Consider the following 18,808-nt stretch of genomic DNA (forward strand, 5'->3'; position numbering starts at 1 on the left):
GATGCTTGTTCTGAGTGTCTATGTTGGAGGCTGGATGAAAATGAAGTCTGTTTTCCACAGGGAACTTTTTTTTTTTTTAATCCCAAGTAAACAAGTGAGTCATTTTCCACATGCCCAACTGTAACCCTGGCTCAGAAAGACATTATGTCTGAGTGGCTTTATACAGTCATCCCAGCAGACGATGGGTGTGCTCTACAGGGCTTAGGCAGCGCCACGTAGGATAATGGAAAACATTATAATATTATTAGAATAACGAACCCTGTAAGTGACTAATGCTACAATTTAGAACAGCAACTCTTCAGACGTGGATCTCCAGATAAAATAATTGATGTTTAATTGCCTAAGCCTGTTCCAGTGGCTCAGCTTCCTAGAACCTCTCAACCATCTCTGCCTGCATTGCCTACAGTAACCATCCTTTTCAAGGAACCAGGTAAGATTTTATTTATTTCAACTACATCTCCTTTTAGACTTGCTTCAGAGGTTAAGGTGTCTTGATATATACGTAATCATTCCCATTTCATCACACAATAAAAATCTCAGCACAAAATTCAAATTCAAACAAATGTCCTATCTAGTCATAACTGTGTCTTATGGTTCATTTCTCTAATTACAATGTATATGCCAAGAATATTTTGCAATGATTACTCTAGGCCGTTAGCTTAGAAGAGTTCTTAGTTGCTGTGTGTTAGGCTGCCATTTTGGGATTCGGTTGATATTGGTGGTCTGACTCATACTTCTCAGTAATGTAAATAAAGCAGAAACTTCTAGACATTACAGTACACACAGGATAAAATTTCCACTCTTGAACCAAGTACATCTTAAACACCTGCCTGTGTATATCTATCTGGCTGACAACGGGCATCTTTTCAAATAAAATCTCTAAAGACTGCAAAATTACTTATCTTGATGTATTTCTTTTGGGGAAATTTCTGGACAAGAAGGATAAGCAAATCAGATGACTAAAGCTTCCACTATTGCAGAAGTGTCCAGTGGAGAAAGTGAGGATTCACAGAGAACAAAGAAAAGAAGGATGCATGGGAATGTGCAGATTTTAATTTAATTTAGGAATGAAAAAATTGTCTCGGGTCTGATACATGAATGGATAATCTTACTCTGAAGGACATTCTTATTAGAGTAATGGCCAAAATCAGAAAGACATTATGGTATCATAAAGGCATATAAGTTTAGGGATGTGAATGGAACAAAGTGATCTTTTACTCTTGCTTCAGGCTAAACCAGAGCCATTTTCTAAATGTAACTGTGATTTGGTGACAATGTTTTTCTTATAATGACTTCAGGTCTATTTAAGAAATTGCAGTCGTTGATGCAGTTATGTTGTCCATTGCTTGCTGCTGAAGCAGGGGAAATTTGTATTCCAGATGACTATAATTGCATTGTCCTTAGTTTGTACAGTCTAATGCTTTAAGTCAGCTTTGGTCATACTCTCTGCCAATGTAAATTACAATAACTATTTTGATTCCAAAAGTTCTATATGAGTTTTCACTGTTTGGAGCTCAGACACATCACTTTTCAACAGAGGTGTATTATCCCTACATATTTTTATCTCCTGAATTTTCTTTTATTAATAAAGATTAGCTACACAACGATACAACACACTGGTCTCATTTTGAAATTACAACAATTATCTCAACTTGGAAATGCCATAGTGTTCTTGATCCTCTATGCTTTGATTCATTAATAACCTTGCTTAACATTCCATCCCTATATCTTTTCATGAAATGCCATTAAGTTCAGTCACACCAGTAATACTTTAAGGACAATGACTGAAACACTTACAGTCAATTGTCCATTAGAAACCAAGTCTCTTCTCAGAGGGAAGACGAAGCTTTCCAAACAATGACCATATTTGCAAAGGATCGGAGCTTTCTTGGCAGGGCTATAGGTGAAATCTACATAACACCTTTCCTTCATAGGACAATTGCCATCATTCCTCTTCCTCCTGCATTACTCATCACCACACAGGAAAAGACAGGACTTGAACTACAAAATATTGAAAATATTAAGTGCTGTAATTGCAATTAGTTAGTGGCTCTCAAAAAACAGCTTATTCATTATTTGCAACTAAAGATCAAATTAAGCTGTACAGAACTTCTTAATCCTTTGGTTGCAAACAATTGCCTAAGGTATTTAAAATAGTTATGTAGATTGTTTTCCTGTCAATCTTTCCTATAAATTGCTGGTTGCTGTGACTGAGAAGGAACTTGAGAACTGATGATGCTCCCATTCTGTAACTAGATACAAAGCTCCTTCCATACTCGCTCTGCAGTGCAATTATATTTCCTTTGCACAACCATTATTTATTTTATAATTTTTTTGTACAAAATCATTCTCATTTTTGCAGTGGCCAGACACAGAATAAAAAATAGAAAAATCAGAGTCTGGTTTATTGTTTTGTTTTTCCTCAAAGCAATCAGAAAGAGGTTACCAATTTGAGCAGCCTAGACAAGAGGCAATGTCAGGTAGGAGTTTCAGCTAGTTAGGGTTAGGGAATAGCAGACAATAAAAGGAGTGTAAATATTATATTTTTCCTATTTTCTGAAATGTTTCCCATTTCAGAGAGGACATGAGTATAGCAAAATAACTAATTTTCCCATTACGTGCAAAAAGCAATACAGGATGTACAAGGAGACCATGGAATTGTTATGGCCATGGGCTACGGTTTATTTCTTCTCTGTTTTATTGCAGAGGGACAGGGAATCAGAATAATCAAAAATGAGTTTTTAATCAAATGTAACAGCTTAGTAGTGCCTTTTAAACAAAGAGTTAATCTGTTGTTTGTTGCCCTGATTATGTTTTGGGTATTTATTAATTCTTTGCATAGTGATAGCCAGAGTTATATATTTTTTAATATGCTCTTCTTGCCAGTAAAAAGATTAATGATTCAAAAATCAAGCAGAAAATATTTTTTTCAAAGAAATGTTTGCTTTTTCAAAAATGAAACCACCTTTGTTTCATTAAACATAACTTTATCAAAGGAAACTGACATCTATTACTAAGATATATTCAGTTCATCCCATGTTTCTTCAGAGACTTTTATATATCCTAGTTAAGTATAGGCATATCTAACACACAAAACCCACCTGTTCACTAGGGCCTAAAGTAAATCAAACATCCTACTATACTTTGGAAATCACCTTCCCAAACACACCCACTGCGATTTCCAGCCAGTGCAGGTGGCCTGTCACAGGAAAGGTAGGTCATGCTCCTCACCAGTAATACCTGCATCTGTCCTGTCCATTGAGACAGGCAGCACACGTGACTAGTTTCCACAGGTCTGAGAAAGAGACGGCACACCAAAATTTCCTATCATCTGAGACACATTAATTTGTTTTAGCCATCCTTAAATCTACCCAGAGAACGAGCCACGCACCCACCAGCAAAGGCCCATAAAGTCGGGGGATTGTAGGTCCTGCAAGGAGCACGAGCGGCAGGGAGGAGGGACGGCTGTGTTCCTCAGGGGTGCTGGGAGCGGACATGGTACAACACAGCTGAGGAAGCAGCCTGTGGCGAGCTCGGATGGGACCTGGACCCACGCATGCACACCCCATTGTTCTGGCCTCCACGCTCAGGACACTCAGGCCTGGCTGGTTCTCCAAGGAGGACCTCCAATTCTGGGAATGTATTTGGCCCTTGTGGAAACATATTTGATTCCTACTAGTCCAGGAAGTGATTTTAATGGTGCGTTTGACCACTGACAGCATAATCATATTGCTCATATTTACTCAAAGTACCTGCTTTAAAGAAATGGATATGAATTCTACCTGCTCTACCTCTTACCTATCACTAAAATGTTATGGTAGAAAGTATACTGTAATTCAGCTGATGTGTCTTCTGTTTTTCAGCTGAACTGGAACCACAGCTTTCAAACCAATGTCATTCCAGAGCAACACTGGTCATCCCTATACTTTCCGTATTACCCAAAGAGTGACACATGCTTTCATAGCGCATATATGTGCCAAATATCCAGGAAACTGAAACAGTTCAATCATCTTTTATCAGGTTGTCCAAATGAGTCTGAAAAGCATTCATTTTTCACATTACCGAAACACGCCTTATTGAATGGACTGTCAAAGCAGACACAAATCTTGCAGTGGGGTACCACCATCTGACAACCTGGCTGCACTAGAGACCACAGTTCATGTCACCACTAAGGAGCACCAAAAATTACAGAGGTAAAATAACAACACTGTCACTCTGAGGGAAAAAATGTCTTCCCTGAGTTTCATCAAAATACCAAAATAAAATTAGAGGGGGAGAGAAAAAGGAAAATAAAATCTGCAACCAAAATAAATGAAGAGTAATATATTATCAGCTTGGTTTGAACTCCTTTTGAAAGGAATTGGGCAAGGCTGCGAGAGTCAGAAAGGATTACCACTGTCTTCAGATGTAACAATTACATTTTTACAACTTCAAGATCTCAGAGAGAAAATATACTTACTTCAGCTAGCAAGTATAAGATACATATGCACCAAAACCTTCCTAGATGCCAAACTGAATATCTGTACTAAACAGCACAGTACAGAATGGCATTAAAGCTGTAATTCTCCCACTTACCACCCTGTTTCCCATCAGTAAGCACCCAGCTAGTCACTGTGACTCCAAGGAGCCTTCTCATGTATTTGAACTCATGCATAAGAATCTTGCTCAGGTAAGTACAGTAGCAAGGTACAAGTTAAACAGCTTTGGCACAGACAGAATATTGAAAAGACTCATTACATAGGCCCATTCATGCATTTACCAGGAGAAAAATCTGACTTGATTCTTAAGACTCTGAAGAACTGCCAAAGGAGCTGTAGCATTTAGAACCATAGAATCATAGAATAGTGTGGGTTGGAAGGGACCTTTAAAGGTCATCTAGTCCAACCCCACTGCACTAAGCAGGGTCATCTTCAACTAGATCAGGTTGCTCACAGCCCTGTCCAACCTGACCTTGAATGTTTCCAGGGACAGGGTATCTACAACCTCTCTGGGTAACCTGTTCCAGTGTCTCACCACGCTCATCATAAAAAATTTCTTCCTTATATCTAGTCTGAATCTCCTTTCTTTTAGTTTAAAACCATTACCTCTTGTCCTATCATTTACCTAGGATCTTCATCTGGAAATTTCCCCTAAAGCTCAGGAAAATATTTCTGACATGGAAAACAGTTGGCAAATTACTGTGTCTGCTTCATGACAAAACAAGATCTGTAGCTCTAAAAACAATTTAACAGCAAATAATATCTTTCAAAAAAAACCCAAAAACCAAACCCAGAAATGTGACGGCAGCTGAAGTACAAATGTACAAAACAGCTTTAAATTGGCCAGCTCAGAGGGGGCTACATGTTGCCATCACTATTCTGAACTGCAGGGCAGTCCTACCCAAAGATACCGATCAAACGAAGTACATAAGCACCTGCTTAACTTTACATTTTATAAAGTAAAATGATGCACCTGAATTTCACTACTTTTTTCAACCACTAGTAGCACATTAATAGTTTTCTGTATTTACACATGAACAGCACAGAGCAGCAGAACATTGTCTGCTCAGATACACATGTCTGAGAAACTTCTTTTTCCACACTGCCCCTTGTAGCATGAGCTTTCAGCTGATAGTTTGGCCAGAGAAGCTGAAGGTAAGTCGTTTTAAAGCATAACATCCAGTTCAATGGGCCATGCCTCCTTTCCCATGCTCCCTTGTAAGAACTTGAAATGAAAGGGAAGATTCCTCATGTCATTGCTCTTTCCCAGCAGCTGATTTATTTATATTTGAATTCAGATAGGAAGGACTAAAATTAGGACTATGCAAAGAGAATACACTGTTCAAAACGTTCAAATTGTTTTAGCATCTGGGCATCTTCAAGAGCAACTGACTGATTTATCACTACAGCAACACAAAAAGGCCTTGATAACTTAAACTGTTAAGACAGCATGAGGGTTTTAAGTCTTGTATTTCTACAAAATATAACAAAGTTAATGCAAAATCCTAGACAAAGTGGAGGGCCCAGAGGATGAAGTAAGGTAGAGCTCATATTTCTTGTTTTTCATCCTGACCTCACACTGACATTCAGACTATATATTTTCTCTGCATCACAGTCTGTTAGGGAGTGGAATGACAAAAGCTACAAAGGGGTGCTCTTGCTCTTGCCACCCGAGTACTGAAAACGTGCTTTGCCAAGTGCAGAAAACAAGAAGTCTTGTGCATTGTTCTCCTATAAAAAAAACAGAGAAATTCCTCTGTTCCAAAACGCATATTTACAGAAGAGCAGCAAACCCTTTTTGCACTTTACCAGCCTTCAAGGCAACACAGAATAATAGCCAAAACACCTAACAAGGACTACCTCTTCCTTCTGCAGGTGCTATAGCTTCACCAAACAGGTTCCTTCATGCTTCTTATGACAGGGGTGTCACTCTCAGGCTGCTAAAGATATGATGTTTGCTTCGCCAGAGCCTTCTCTGCTTATTTTGTGGCTATCACATTACTCAGCCAAGTGCATTCCTTCTGAATGAACAAGGTACAGATTTTGCCCGGTGCACAAGCATACAAGAGTTAGCAATTACCTAGATATCACTAAGGAATTACTTCCTAATGAAATGTTTTGAGCTTCCAAGAAAAAATACAAGGGAAAAAAATTGGCCTTTTATTCCTCCAATCCTGATAACACCTAATCACTGACACTTCAAAGAAGCGTTAAGCTTTGCTGTTACCACTTCTGGCACAATTCTTTAGTGCTTACAATAAAATTACAGTAATCAAATACAGTACATTATTTAAAGCTACTAAACAGTTTCTTTCTAAGACAAAATAACATCATCAGTCAAATATTATGCAAGTCACATTAAAGGCTTTTTTTTTCCCTGCCCAGACTTAACAGTTTCTTGTGTCCTGAAGGTCCTGGATATAATTCCACTGTGGTTTACAATATAATTATTTTTAGGTTTTGTAACTGTTTAACATCTTTTTATCATTAATATGTATTTTATCTGTTTTGGATTACACATGTAGTAATCCAAAATCCTTACGTAGTTTTACAAAGCATTAGTTATTCTAAACATACTCTGTCCAAGGCCCTGAAGGCAGCAACTTCTCTTTACAAGACCTCAATGGCTGGCCACCACTCAAGACCTCTGTGATATGCACAAATTTGGGAGGTATAAGTCAAAACCACTCAGGTGCACAAAGATAAGCATAAAAATCAAATCATCAGTGTTAACTTCCATAGAGATAATTACTAATACAAATAATTATAATTCACCTGTGCAGATCAGCCCTGCACTCAAGTCAATGGAATTCAACATTTGCCAAGGGCTTCCTCTTGCTTGATATTTACATTGGAGAGAGATGACCTGGGAAATTTAGACACAGGAATTGGGATCTGTATTGCTTCCATTAAAACTAGATATGGGGAAAATGATCTACATGTAGAAAGCACAGGGTGAAATGAGAGAAGTGAAAGGTATGCTGATGTTTCACAATGCTTGAGATTTTCTTGAAGCCATATGCTTTCACACCCCTACAATTACTTTGAAGGTTTCGACAATATTTACTGAATTCCCATTCTATAACACGCAAAAGTTTTCCAGCAAGATGTTTCTGTTTCATTTCCAATATACTTGTAAGAAATGTTGGTTTAAAGATACTAATACAATTACGCTGTTTCATGTGAAGAAGTTCAAATATATTTAATCTGCTTAAGCACAAGCTTGTTTCTTTTTGAAAGAATTCCAGAGCCACAAGTCATATTTTTAGATGTGAAAACTGGAAGAGTAGCAAGGGTTAGAGCATGTTTCTGAGACCTCTGAGTACATAAGACAAGCATGATTTAAGTCTATGTGTTTAGAAGACATCACTAGTCAGGTTGTAATGAAAAAAACCAAGCACACCAGAAAGCAGATTAATATACTTGCTACTACCAATAAGGTGTAGGAAAGAAAATCTAGGAGGTGGCATCACTCAGCTTTCAAGCACATACTAAACAGATAAAGGAGTTTCCTTTGAATTCATAAGGGGTTATGAAATGCTGAACTGCTGATAGTAGAGAAAAAAGCCAATCAAACAACAGTGCGGGCTTGTCTTTTAGTGGAGAGAAGGCAAAAATGTACTATGCTGTTTGAACTAGCCACAAAAATTATTCTGGATTTCAGCACAGTATTTTGCATCCCATTGCCTTTCCAATCCCTTAGTGTGCAGAGCACCATACGACTGAAACACTAGAATAATGAGATGCTAACAGTATTTCAAACATTAAGTCATTGTAATAATACCTAGATGATAGGCAATATACTGTGTTAAATTTTAAGTACAGGTACACTAGATGAAATGGGTTGATCACCAGACTATAAAAAGATGCCACAGTCAGATACAGACTTAAGCTATAGATCTGTACCAAGATCACATCCCATCTAATCTACTTTAATATAATCCACTAGTGATGTTTTGGGGTCTTGGGGTTTTTTTTGGGGGGGGTGAGGGAATGTTTTCATTTTCTCACAGTAATAGGCATGCAAGCTAGGACTTTATAGACAAGTTCAAAGCTAAATTTGTATATACCCAGAGAAGCAGAAAACTAACATAAATGGTAAGGAACAATAATGATGTTGTATTATCCATTGTCATGTTTTTAATTACCTTCCCCACTTTAAAATGTGCAGACCCCAAGTTTGTGTTGTGGTAAAGCATTTACCGTTACATTTTCTTCCTTTTAACAAAAAAAAGGTCTTTTCATTCTCCAAGGACTCAGTTGTTAAGAAACAACCATCCTGCCTGGTATTGCAAGACAAATGTTACTGCACATGCTGTGGTTATGATTCTCATCCAAGGCAAGATATCAAATTACAGTCTATTTAATTAAGTAGAATTTCCTTGGAAGACCGCTACCACACTTTTGAAGATGCCATCATATCTTATACCACAGCAGCAAAAATACTGAAAAATACTGAAATATATCAGAGGAGTAGAGCATTTAGGAATTATGTTCTTTCTAAAAATCAACTACTGACTAGAAAAACTGTGTGAGAATGAAAGGACTATTTAAACAAAAAGAATTGCCTTATTAAGCCTGTTAAAAAGTCAATTTCTCAGCATATAAATGCCCATTCCCTCTATATACCTCATTACCAAAAGCCCTGGAAAAAAAGGTAGGCTAATGAACAAAAGCAGCAGCCTAGCCTGAGGCCAATTTCTGCTTTTGGAAATGCCTATGTAACCACTGACGAAAAAGAAAGGAGGTGTATATGCATATCCACAAGAAAGAATCTGGCCTGGTGTTTAAATTGCACTTGTAAAAGATCATGTTATTTGAATAACTCACTGTTTGGACACATCAGGCATTATTGTCTGTTCTTTTTTCCTTGTATCCACTGTCGGCTCTACAGGGGTAAGTACTACAGCAGTACATGAGACTATCGACTGGTATGAGTCTTCCCGGCAAACTGCAAAGATAGAAGAAATCTCAGTGTTAAAGAGGAAACGCAGTTTGTACTTTAAATGCTTAAAGAAAAAAAAAATATAATCAAGTCATACTGTGATAAACAAAACCACAAATGATTAATCGAACTTCACTATGGTCACCTGCAATGAAAACTTCATTGTTTTTCACATTTCCTAAAGTGCTTGCCTGGCACTTTTTTTGCCATAGACTGATACCCCCATCATCGTTCACTAAGTTTTACCTAGCACAAGATCTGATGTCAGTCTGCTCTAGCTTATTGGTGTCTCTGAGTCCTAAAAGGACGTATATTTCCATGAATGACATCAGAATATGATGCAGTTCTTTTTCCTTTTTCATCATGAACTGAAAATGAGACTGGAAATTATGGATGATTTTCAGACAAACCTCCCACCTTCAAAAATTTCAGACTTTGTAAGAAAATAGATTTGAGAAAATCTGATTAGTGATTATTTTTTTCTTCACCTGTTATGTCTTACTTTAATCCAAAAGGCCAAATCCAAATGCTCTAGGAGTGATATCTGATATATTGATTCATGCTTTTGCATTAATACAAATTATCTATGTTTTACTGTGCTGGATGATATGACTTAGACTATATTTAGAGCTAGAAGAAAGATCATGTATTTCAGCTGAGCATGTGGCTCAATTAGCACTAATAAATGAATACCCAAAAGTTCCTGACATCCAAACAGACAACTATATTTGTTAAAAGTTATACATATTCTAAATTCTAAATTTCAAGTGTCACTAGTAATTTAGCATCTAGCATTCACCACTCCAATTGAGTTTGAAGATATAGATTTTCTTTACAGCCAAGGTGTACCTCTATGAGACAAATAAAAGCTGGAATTAGGAGTTGGTTGTATTAAATAAAGTGCAGCAACTTCTTATATTATACATTTATGGTACTATTATATATACACAAGAAGAAATGTGGTTACCTATCTTTTAAGCAGAAAGTCACACAGTATTTTTTATGTATAACATAGAGAACTATTTTATAGAGTGTACACATGCATGTACACAGCCAATAACATAGCCTGTAAAAGAAGGATGACCATGGCAAATTCTCAGCAATTCAAAACCAGAAAGAACTTGTTTTAAAAGTACACACATTTATGCAAGATTGTGACAGGTGGGAACATTGAACTGTGGCATTTATATATTAACAGAAAACTTGTTTCTAAAGACTTTCCTACCTTCCATCCTTCACAATCATGTGCTTCCTTATTGCCCACAGACAACATACCTTTTGCATAGTCTATGCTCCCCTTACAAGAGAAGCAAAACTGTAGTAAAAATTCATCCATATTGCCTTGACTGGGTCAAGAGCAACTAACTGTGGCATTTTACCATGAGCACTCAAATTATATTCAGCATGAATTCAGCGCATATCAACAAGATACACTGCATGCCTGACAAACACCCTGGAGTGATAACTAGTGATTTAAGGCAGCTAGAGAGTAGATTTTAAGGAACAGGTCAGAATGGGGCCGGATATTTCTACAAAGGTTGGAAAAGTGCAAACGTCTTTCTGTTTTCAGAACAATTCTGAGCCATTTAGCAAGCAGCACAAATGGCCAGAGCACAGGCAAATTCTGGCAGGAAAAAAACCTGTTTGTGGAGTACATGTAATTATGTTGAATTCATCTGACGTTCTCCAGCATTACTTAACGCTTGTATTTTTAAATATTTATGTGCACATTGTGCTAAGTGACTAAGACACATAAGATGACGAGTACTGAAACCTTACCTTCATTTTTCTTTGGAACCAGCACTACTCAAAACTTTGTCACTATCATAGACACCCATCTCCAAAACATGGTCATACCCAAAGAGAACTTGCTATATTGCCTACATGTATGCAAGTAGGATATGCATTACAGCTTCATGCATAACAAATTAAGGAGGGAACTAATGCAAAATACATTGAACCAGAGAGACTACATAAGAAAAAAAGAATTTTAGGTGATTTTTATCCTACTATGTTGCATGCAGCCAGCAGATCATCTACTAGCAAGGTGCTGTTTGGTAGGCACCAAGTAATGTACAAAATAGTATCTTCTCATTACAACCAGTGACTGAATATGTGTAAATAAGAACATTTATCTCTATTTGACTCTTGATTTACAGTCAAAAAATTTTAAAAAGATAGGTTTGTCAAAGGGTGATACTAATATTCAGTACCTGAATTTTAACCTGAAATGCTGACAAAAAAAAGGGGAGTAAAGGATGAAGCAAATACTTATTTTTCTCTAAAAGACCTGTGGTACCACTTGAATATCTAGTTATTACTTTAGAACTTGTAAAATGTCTGGTGACTACAGAAGCACCACAGGGTAGGATTTTCCCTAGATGAGCCACTGTCCGTCAGGGCAGTTACAAAGAAAGATAAAATAGGAAATCACAAGTAACAAAGAAGACACTGCTAGTCTCCTACCCTTTATAGAAATTTCACGAATGAATAAAACTGTGAAATTGCTTTTGTTTAATAATTAATGCTACATAGGAGTTGTATAATCCCCTAATTTACAGCTGAAGACAAACCCAGTGGTCACACAGTGATCTGAGCCCACGGAATTTATTATCCTCCCATTCTAGACAGCTATACTCTTGGTCTGGCTTTTGAAAACCACTACAATTCCTCCTTTTTATCTCAAGTCTCTGTGCACACAGTCATAAGTCATTATGGGACAGTATAATTAACTAAAATGTCATGAAATAGCAACAGCACAGCAGCAAGTAATTTTCACCTACTGGAGTGCATTCTCTTATTATCTGTTCATAACTTGCATTAAAAGAATGACAATGTGCTTGAATGTGGACTATCAACTTTAATATTGATGGGGATGGGCACTGTTTTACTTAAGGAGACTGTTTTCATTTTACACTTCACACTTCTCTTAAGTGTAGCTTCTATTCTACACCTTCATTTTTTTATCTACAAGTGGCTTACATTATCGCCAAAGAAGCCCATTAGTGATGTCCACATTTCATACTCTTCATGAATCCAAATCTCTTTGATCCTCAAAATATTACAAACTTCAGAATATCAAACAATTACACAAAGGGATTACCTCCTTTTACCATAAATCCTCTCATGTCCAACTTGCACTTTAACAGCCTGCAAGAAGTTTACAGATTTAGCCTCACCACATTAATTGGTAAGGAAAATAGAGAAAAGTAGATTTTTCAATCATCTGAGTTGGTGTTTGGAAAAGCCATCAATGTAAACAGCTGCCCCAGCCTATTACATTATTGCTGACATGAGTGTGCAAGTTAATTCCATGCTCACCACCCTCTGGGCACAGCCATTCAGCCAGTTTTCAATCCACCTCATTCTCTGCTCATCCAGCCCGTACATCAACAGCTTGTCTATGGGGATCTTATGGAACAGTGTTGAAAGCCTTACTGAAGTCATGGTACACAATATCCACTGCTCCAATAAAGAAACCAATAAAGAAAATTCTCCCATCTATCTGCTACATTTTTACAATGGCACACAAACATTAAGTACATGTTGTAGGTAGAGGTTCATTATCACACTTGCTGTTGCATACCTCTGAAGTGTGGAAAAAACTGTACAAGGTATCAACATCAAGCAAAACAATCAGCTAATTTTATACTACCTGTAACAATTTCTTTAAGTTTAAGAGACTAATATTTAGTATCTCTGAATGTGTTATACACTGAGTACCTTCTGAAAAAAATCAGTAATTTGCCTACAAGTGAGATGGTATTTTTCAGTACCATCGCATCTCCTCCATTCATAATTCAACCATTATGTGAACCAGCTAATAATTGTAGTGAAATAATACAATTGGAGGAACATCTTTACTATGTATTATCATTAAAGAAACATATTTTTTTAAGTGAAATAAAAGACACTACATACCAACTACAAGTCATATAAAGGACAACTCTACAAAAAGAAAACAAACAGTCACTGTTATAAAAGATCTGTACTGCTTTTGAAGTTCCATGATTTCTCCCCAGATTCTTCAATTTATACTTTAATGATGCATACAGCTTGTTTTCTTCCATTGCCAAGTTTTTTAAAAGTACCCCATATGTTTATCACTAGGAGTGCTGGCTTGGATTTACTCTAGTTAGTTTAAGCAGTCTCAGAACATCATTCACTATCAAAAAAGATCTCTACATCTGGAGAAGAAAAAAGGTAGCTTTTTTTTTCCTTTGCTGTTTCTTTCAAGAACAATAAGAATGACTAATTAAACAGTTGTCTTCTATTTTGAACCAACCAGTGAAAAATTTTTAATTCCCTAAATAGTAGGACAGTAGAAAGCCTTCAACAGCTACTGAATAGAATGTATCTCTCCGGAGAATAAAAAGACTTTTAAGCTCTAGGGGTGTCATTTACAGCATCTATTTCAAACACTGTTAATTGTACACATTTTTTTCCCTTCTTTTTTTTAAATAGAGGACAGATAAAATCTGGTTATCACCACTCACTATCAAAAAAAAAAAAGTCTCCCTTGACACAAGATGCAAGAGATAGATGAAATTAGCAGCAAGTACTACCTGCTTAAAGAAAACAGAAGGGAAATGTTCACATGCAGTGTGCAATGAAGCATAACGGATTTATGACACAGGAGACAAAAAACAGTGAAGTATTTCTGGATTTAAAAAAGCTGGGCACTTATTGTGACAATTCAAAGCATTTACACTTGTGCCTGTAAAATTTAAAATAATCAGCTCTCATCGTTCAAGAGACAGATCAAGTCCGGAAACAACTGCTGTTTTATACCAAAAAACCTTCTGCTTTGGTAAAAAACTAGGCTACCAGCCAGGAGCATGGAAGGTGCTAAATACCTTCCCATGAAATATCTGTCAACTGCCATTGTAGAAGACAAGGGACTGAAGCATGGGGGAGCAAGGTTTGGATCCCAAGTATCCAATCGCACATTCCTTTTGCTACTCTAGGCCAGAAGATATGTTTTAATTACTCCAGAGCACCAATTTTCAGTGCAGGCATTTACATTTTGGCACACAGTTTCCTAAACATGCCCCTGCCATGACAAGGCTCAGGAAATGAGCCACCCTCTGAGGTGCTCTGAACAAAGGACAAGGAAGAGCTACAAGACATGCAACCCATATGCAGGTTCTTCAGATAAGGGACAGACAGGACAAAGAGCTGTTACACGTGAGAAAGATTTTGCTAAAAAAGAAAAACACCCAAAAGCCAAACAAACAAAAAGGAATGGAGGATCTACTGTAAATTTCTCTAGTGATTAGTCTAGTTTTGAGGACAAGTGAAAAGCTGAGGAAAGAAAAAGGAGCATTTAAAACATGTAACTCCAGCTATTTTCCCAGGAAAGCTGCTGACACTAGATATAGTTTATAAGAGAGGATCTTGAAATCTAGTCTATTAATTTTGATATCTCCAGTAAGAACTGTGGTTAATCACCATGCTAATCCCTTCCTCATCACACAGACATGTCCTCTGATATTCTTGGTCCACTCAGTGGGCTCAGAAAAGAACCACTGTTCAGACCTGCCTTCATCAACCACAAACACCACTTGCATGAAACACTTCAGCAAAACCAAGTGTATGATTTCAGTTCCATGCCGTCTTTCTCAGCCCCAGAAACACAACAAAGTCTCTTAATACCTTGTTATTAAAACTCTAAAGCCCAAGGAGACTTTCAGTCTTTTTAAAGCAACACAAAAGGTCAAGGTACTTTGCCCATCTACTTAAAAAAAAGCCTAATATTAAAAAATAATCATAATAAAAGTCTAATTTTCCTGGTGCTTGATTCTAGATTTGATGGTGATCTTTCAGGAAAAAAAGGAAACTAAATGGATCTCCATTTTATTATTAGTTCAACAGTTATTCTAGGGCCTCTTGTCCCTTAGAAAGCTACATTTCACAATATTGGCCAAATGAATACTTAAGAGAATGAGACTATATGCTTACAGTCCCCAAAGGGTTTGCTGTAATAATTCTGCAATAAAACCACAGGCCCAATTCTTAAACACAGGGTAGTCAGAATCAGAAATTTTGCAATAGCAACAATTACAGGCCCATTACGGGCAAATGAATTACTTTCTATCAGGTTCTTACGTTTCCTGGCTCTTTTGTAGTATTCAGGAAGGCTGCACACACATATCTGCTTTGTGTTATCTACACTGCTACCCAATGGTGAAGGGTAAATAACGCGGCGTTAAGCAGGAGCCAGGGAATTCTTCTAACACACCAGCAGTTCTGTAGTGATTATCTGCACCCTTGCTTTTGTACCCCAAGTTAGTTTGTTGTCACAAGCCACAGTGATAATATGGTAATAGCCACATGTGAAATTTGGGCCTACTGACTTGTACTCTACGTGTAAGAAATTAAACTGTAAGAAGCAGCGAATGCTGCTTCTTTTAATAGTAATGCTTAATGGAATGGTGCCGTTACTGTTGATACTGAATGGAAGGGTATATACCTTGATCACCTAAGAATGCTACACGGACTGCTAAAATAATGACCTAGATAACAGTAACACTGGTGGCCCACTTCTTGCACATTTTCTGTTAAGTACGCCGTATTGACAAAACGACTGTAGTTTGGTCTCTCTTGAGAAGGACAGGGTAGCACCTTAACCCCTGTTCAGTGTTCTCAAGTAGCCTCTCCCAGCTTACAATAACTTGCAGACGTGTTTGAACAGAGGGGTTGTGTCTGTATTTGCTAATCCCTCATGGATTTTATGAATTTGTTCAGTTATGTTCTTGTGCAAACTTGTAGCGTCCACAGCACCCTGTAGAATTCCAAAGCTGAACTATAGGTTACGTTAAGAAATAGGAATTAGTCCACTTTAAACTTGCTTCCAGCTAGTTTCATTTGACTCCTCCAATTTTAGTATTGGAAAAGACAATGCACAGTTCCCCCTTCACTTTCCACTCAGGATTTTACAGACTTTTGGATGCTTTGCCAGTCATCTCTTTTACAGGCTGCAGAATCTGCTTTTGTTCCTATATAAAACCTGTTCCATATCTCTGGCCACCCTGCTAACCGCTCCACGAACAACCACTCCTTGTTGTAGTTCCTGCGATAATGGATCACTGTAGCAACACCAGGACAAACTATAACTGCATTCACAGAAAATTAAATAGGTTAGTTTTTCAGCTGTAACTACTATACACCTAAAACATTCTAAGTATATCCATTTATGCTTGAGGCTGCTTCTAAAATACTTTCTTATTCACAGTGACCTACTAAAAGCAAATATTGTTCCAAGCAGCCTACACAGGAAGTGAAAAAACAACCTTTAAATATAAAAGCATATTCTATATCCAGTAGGTAGGTATTGCTTCTCAATATCAGAAAACATTGTTTTAGTGTTAACATTAGGACTTTTAAAATAACAACTAACTTTCATTGGCTTTTGGCAACACTGTTTGTCAGGGTGATGTCACAGTCTTGTATTTTTAGCAACATAGCCTGTGACTTGTCTTGTGAAATGGATGTGAATAAAAACCATGTGCATAAATGAGGGAAAGGTTGTGATGAAGGACTAATGATCTGAGCCCCAACAATATTTCTAATTCTGTCAAATTGCAGGAAGTTTCATAATTTAATGGTATGAATATCCATTAGAATAAAAAGTGGAAGCTTAGTCATTCCATCCAGGATGCATAGTAATAATCACCATGTGATCCAAATAAGTGCATTGGTTTATTCACAAAGAGGCTTAGAAGATAACTGGTTAAATTAATTTACCATAGAAAACAGCCGCAGGTGGGTTCCTGGGGCAAAGGAGGCTCACCCAGACCTCCTCTGCCAGTAGCAGATCTGCTGTTCTTGGCCTGTACATAACCTGAGCTCTCAGACCCCTTGGTACTCCTGACTCGCCAACAGAGCCACAAAGTGCAAGGCTGCCTGCAGGAGCTCTGGCTGGGAAATAAGAAAGAAAAACACCACAGTCCCGGGTATGGAAGAAAACAGAACAGCCAAAACTTCTGCTTCTCCAGGAAGAATGCAAAAGGTATTACTGAAATTGCTAATTTCAGATGGAAGCATAAAGCCACCCCCCGGTAATAGCCGTAAGGTACCAGAAACTGAGAAATCCTTGTCTCTCCTCCTAGAGGACATGGAGGAAATCCTAACAGGGATTTTGCCAGCCACAAGAGCTGAATGCCTCCAAGTTCCCTTTTCAGCCAAGGGAAGAATAATAGTTTTAGTTCTGTTTTTGATCACATTTGGGTTTCTATTTAAGCTATGTGATGCCTTCAAGAAAAGGAGAGAAACAGGAGCGACTGTGACACTAGCATCTTAAAAGGACGAATATAGAAAGACCTGCAGGGCATTTCTGTAGGCACAATACAAGCCCCTGAAGGAATGACTACTCCAGCAACAATATCCTTGACTGTCACTCACTGCAAGTAAAACCGTCAAAACTCAATAGCAAGTATTTTCAGGAGCATAGTCTCTTGGCTTCAAGTATTATTCTCGGCCTAGCCAAAATAAAGACTGACAGGCAAGCAAGATTAATTTATTGTTGTTTGTATTGAATGGCTGTAGTCACAAGAAATTAATTTAAACAATTAATACACAGATAAACCTCAAAAAGCATAGCTTCCCAAGAGAAATTATTAAATAAAATCACAACGTCAGCTGTCCTTGCAGTCTCTAACAACAAAAGCTCACCAGGAAAATTATGTGAGGTATTTTTGTTTTGCAAGAGTATGAGGCTATTTGGCTTTCTGTTATAACCGTATTGGCACCTGCTAGCAGGAGCACGAAGTACAGCTGCCAGTAGAGCTGTATGTCTTCTCAGTCACAGAATGACAGCCTTTGTCAACCTCAGTGACAAGCAACCCAGTGAGCAGTCCCTACAGCAGCACATCTGTCATAGCTATTCCTGACTCATTCCTTCTTTCACAGAAGTCACTCATATACCATGAATTGGAAATTTACACCAGACATTGAAACGATTAGAGGATCCATAACAAAAATGTCCTCCCTGTCTTTTCTGGAGGAACACATCTTTCATATTTATTATAAAATGCAAACAATATATTCCACACCTTTGCCCTCTCTAAGGTAAGTGGTTTCCTTTTTTTTTTTCTTTTTTTTTTAAACTCTTGAGGGAATTTTGCTGTCATTGGTTCTGTTTAGTGATTAAAACTGCCCCAACTCTGGAACCTTGCTTAGTTAATAACTCCAATATTTGCACATTTCCCTTGAGAAACTTCAAGATCACTATGTGCTTAACCAGTATTGAGGTTTTGTTTTGTTTTTCTTAGGGCTAAAATTGTCTAAATTGTATAAAATCAGTTTTCTGGTACTATTTAATAAATCTAACAACACCAAATACCAAATAAAATCAATCTCTTTGGAAAATAAAAATAAACATATA

General features: G+C 37.4%; 1 protein-coding gene across 10 annotated transcripts in view; it reads right to left on the reverse strand.

The window, feature by feature from the left end:
• The window catches only part of CCSER1 (coiled-coil serine rich protein 1), a 723,849-nt gene that overhangs the window by 528,549 nt on the left and 176,492 nt on the right, over positions 1-18,808 (reverse strand). For all 10 annotated transcript variants that reach the window (XM_069784531.1, XM_069784559.1, XM_069784615.1 and 7 more), the window contains exon 5: positions 9,309-9,429. In XM_069784531.1, coding sequence (XP_069640632.1) covers positions 9,309-9,429 — 121 coding nt within the window. The remainder of the gene's footprint in view (positions 1-9,308; positions 9,430-18,808) is intronic.

Source organism: Haliaeetus albicilla, chromosome 1 (genome assembly GCF_947461875.1).
Source record: "Haliaeetus albicilla chromosome 1, bHalAlb1.1, whole genome shotgun sequence".
Lineage (NCBI taxonomy): Eukaryota > Metazoa > Chordata > Aves > Accipitriformes > Accipitridae > Haliaeetus > Haliaeetus albicilla.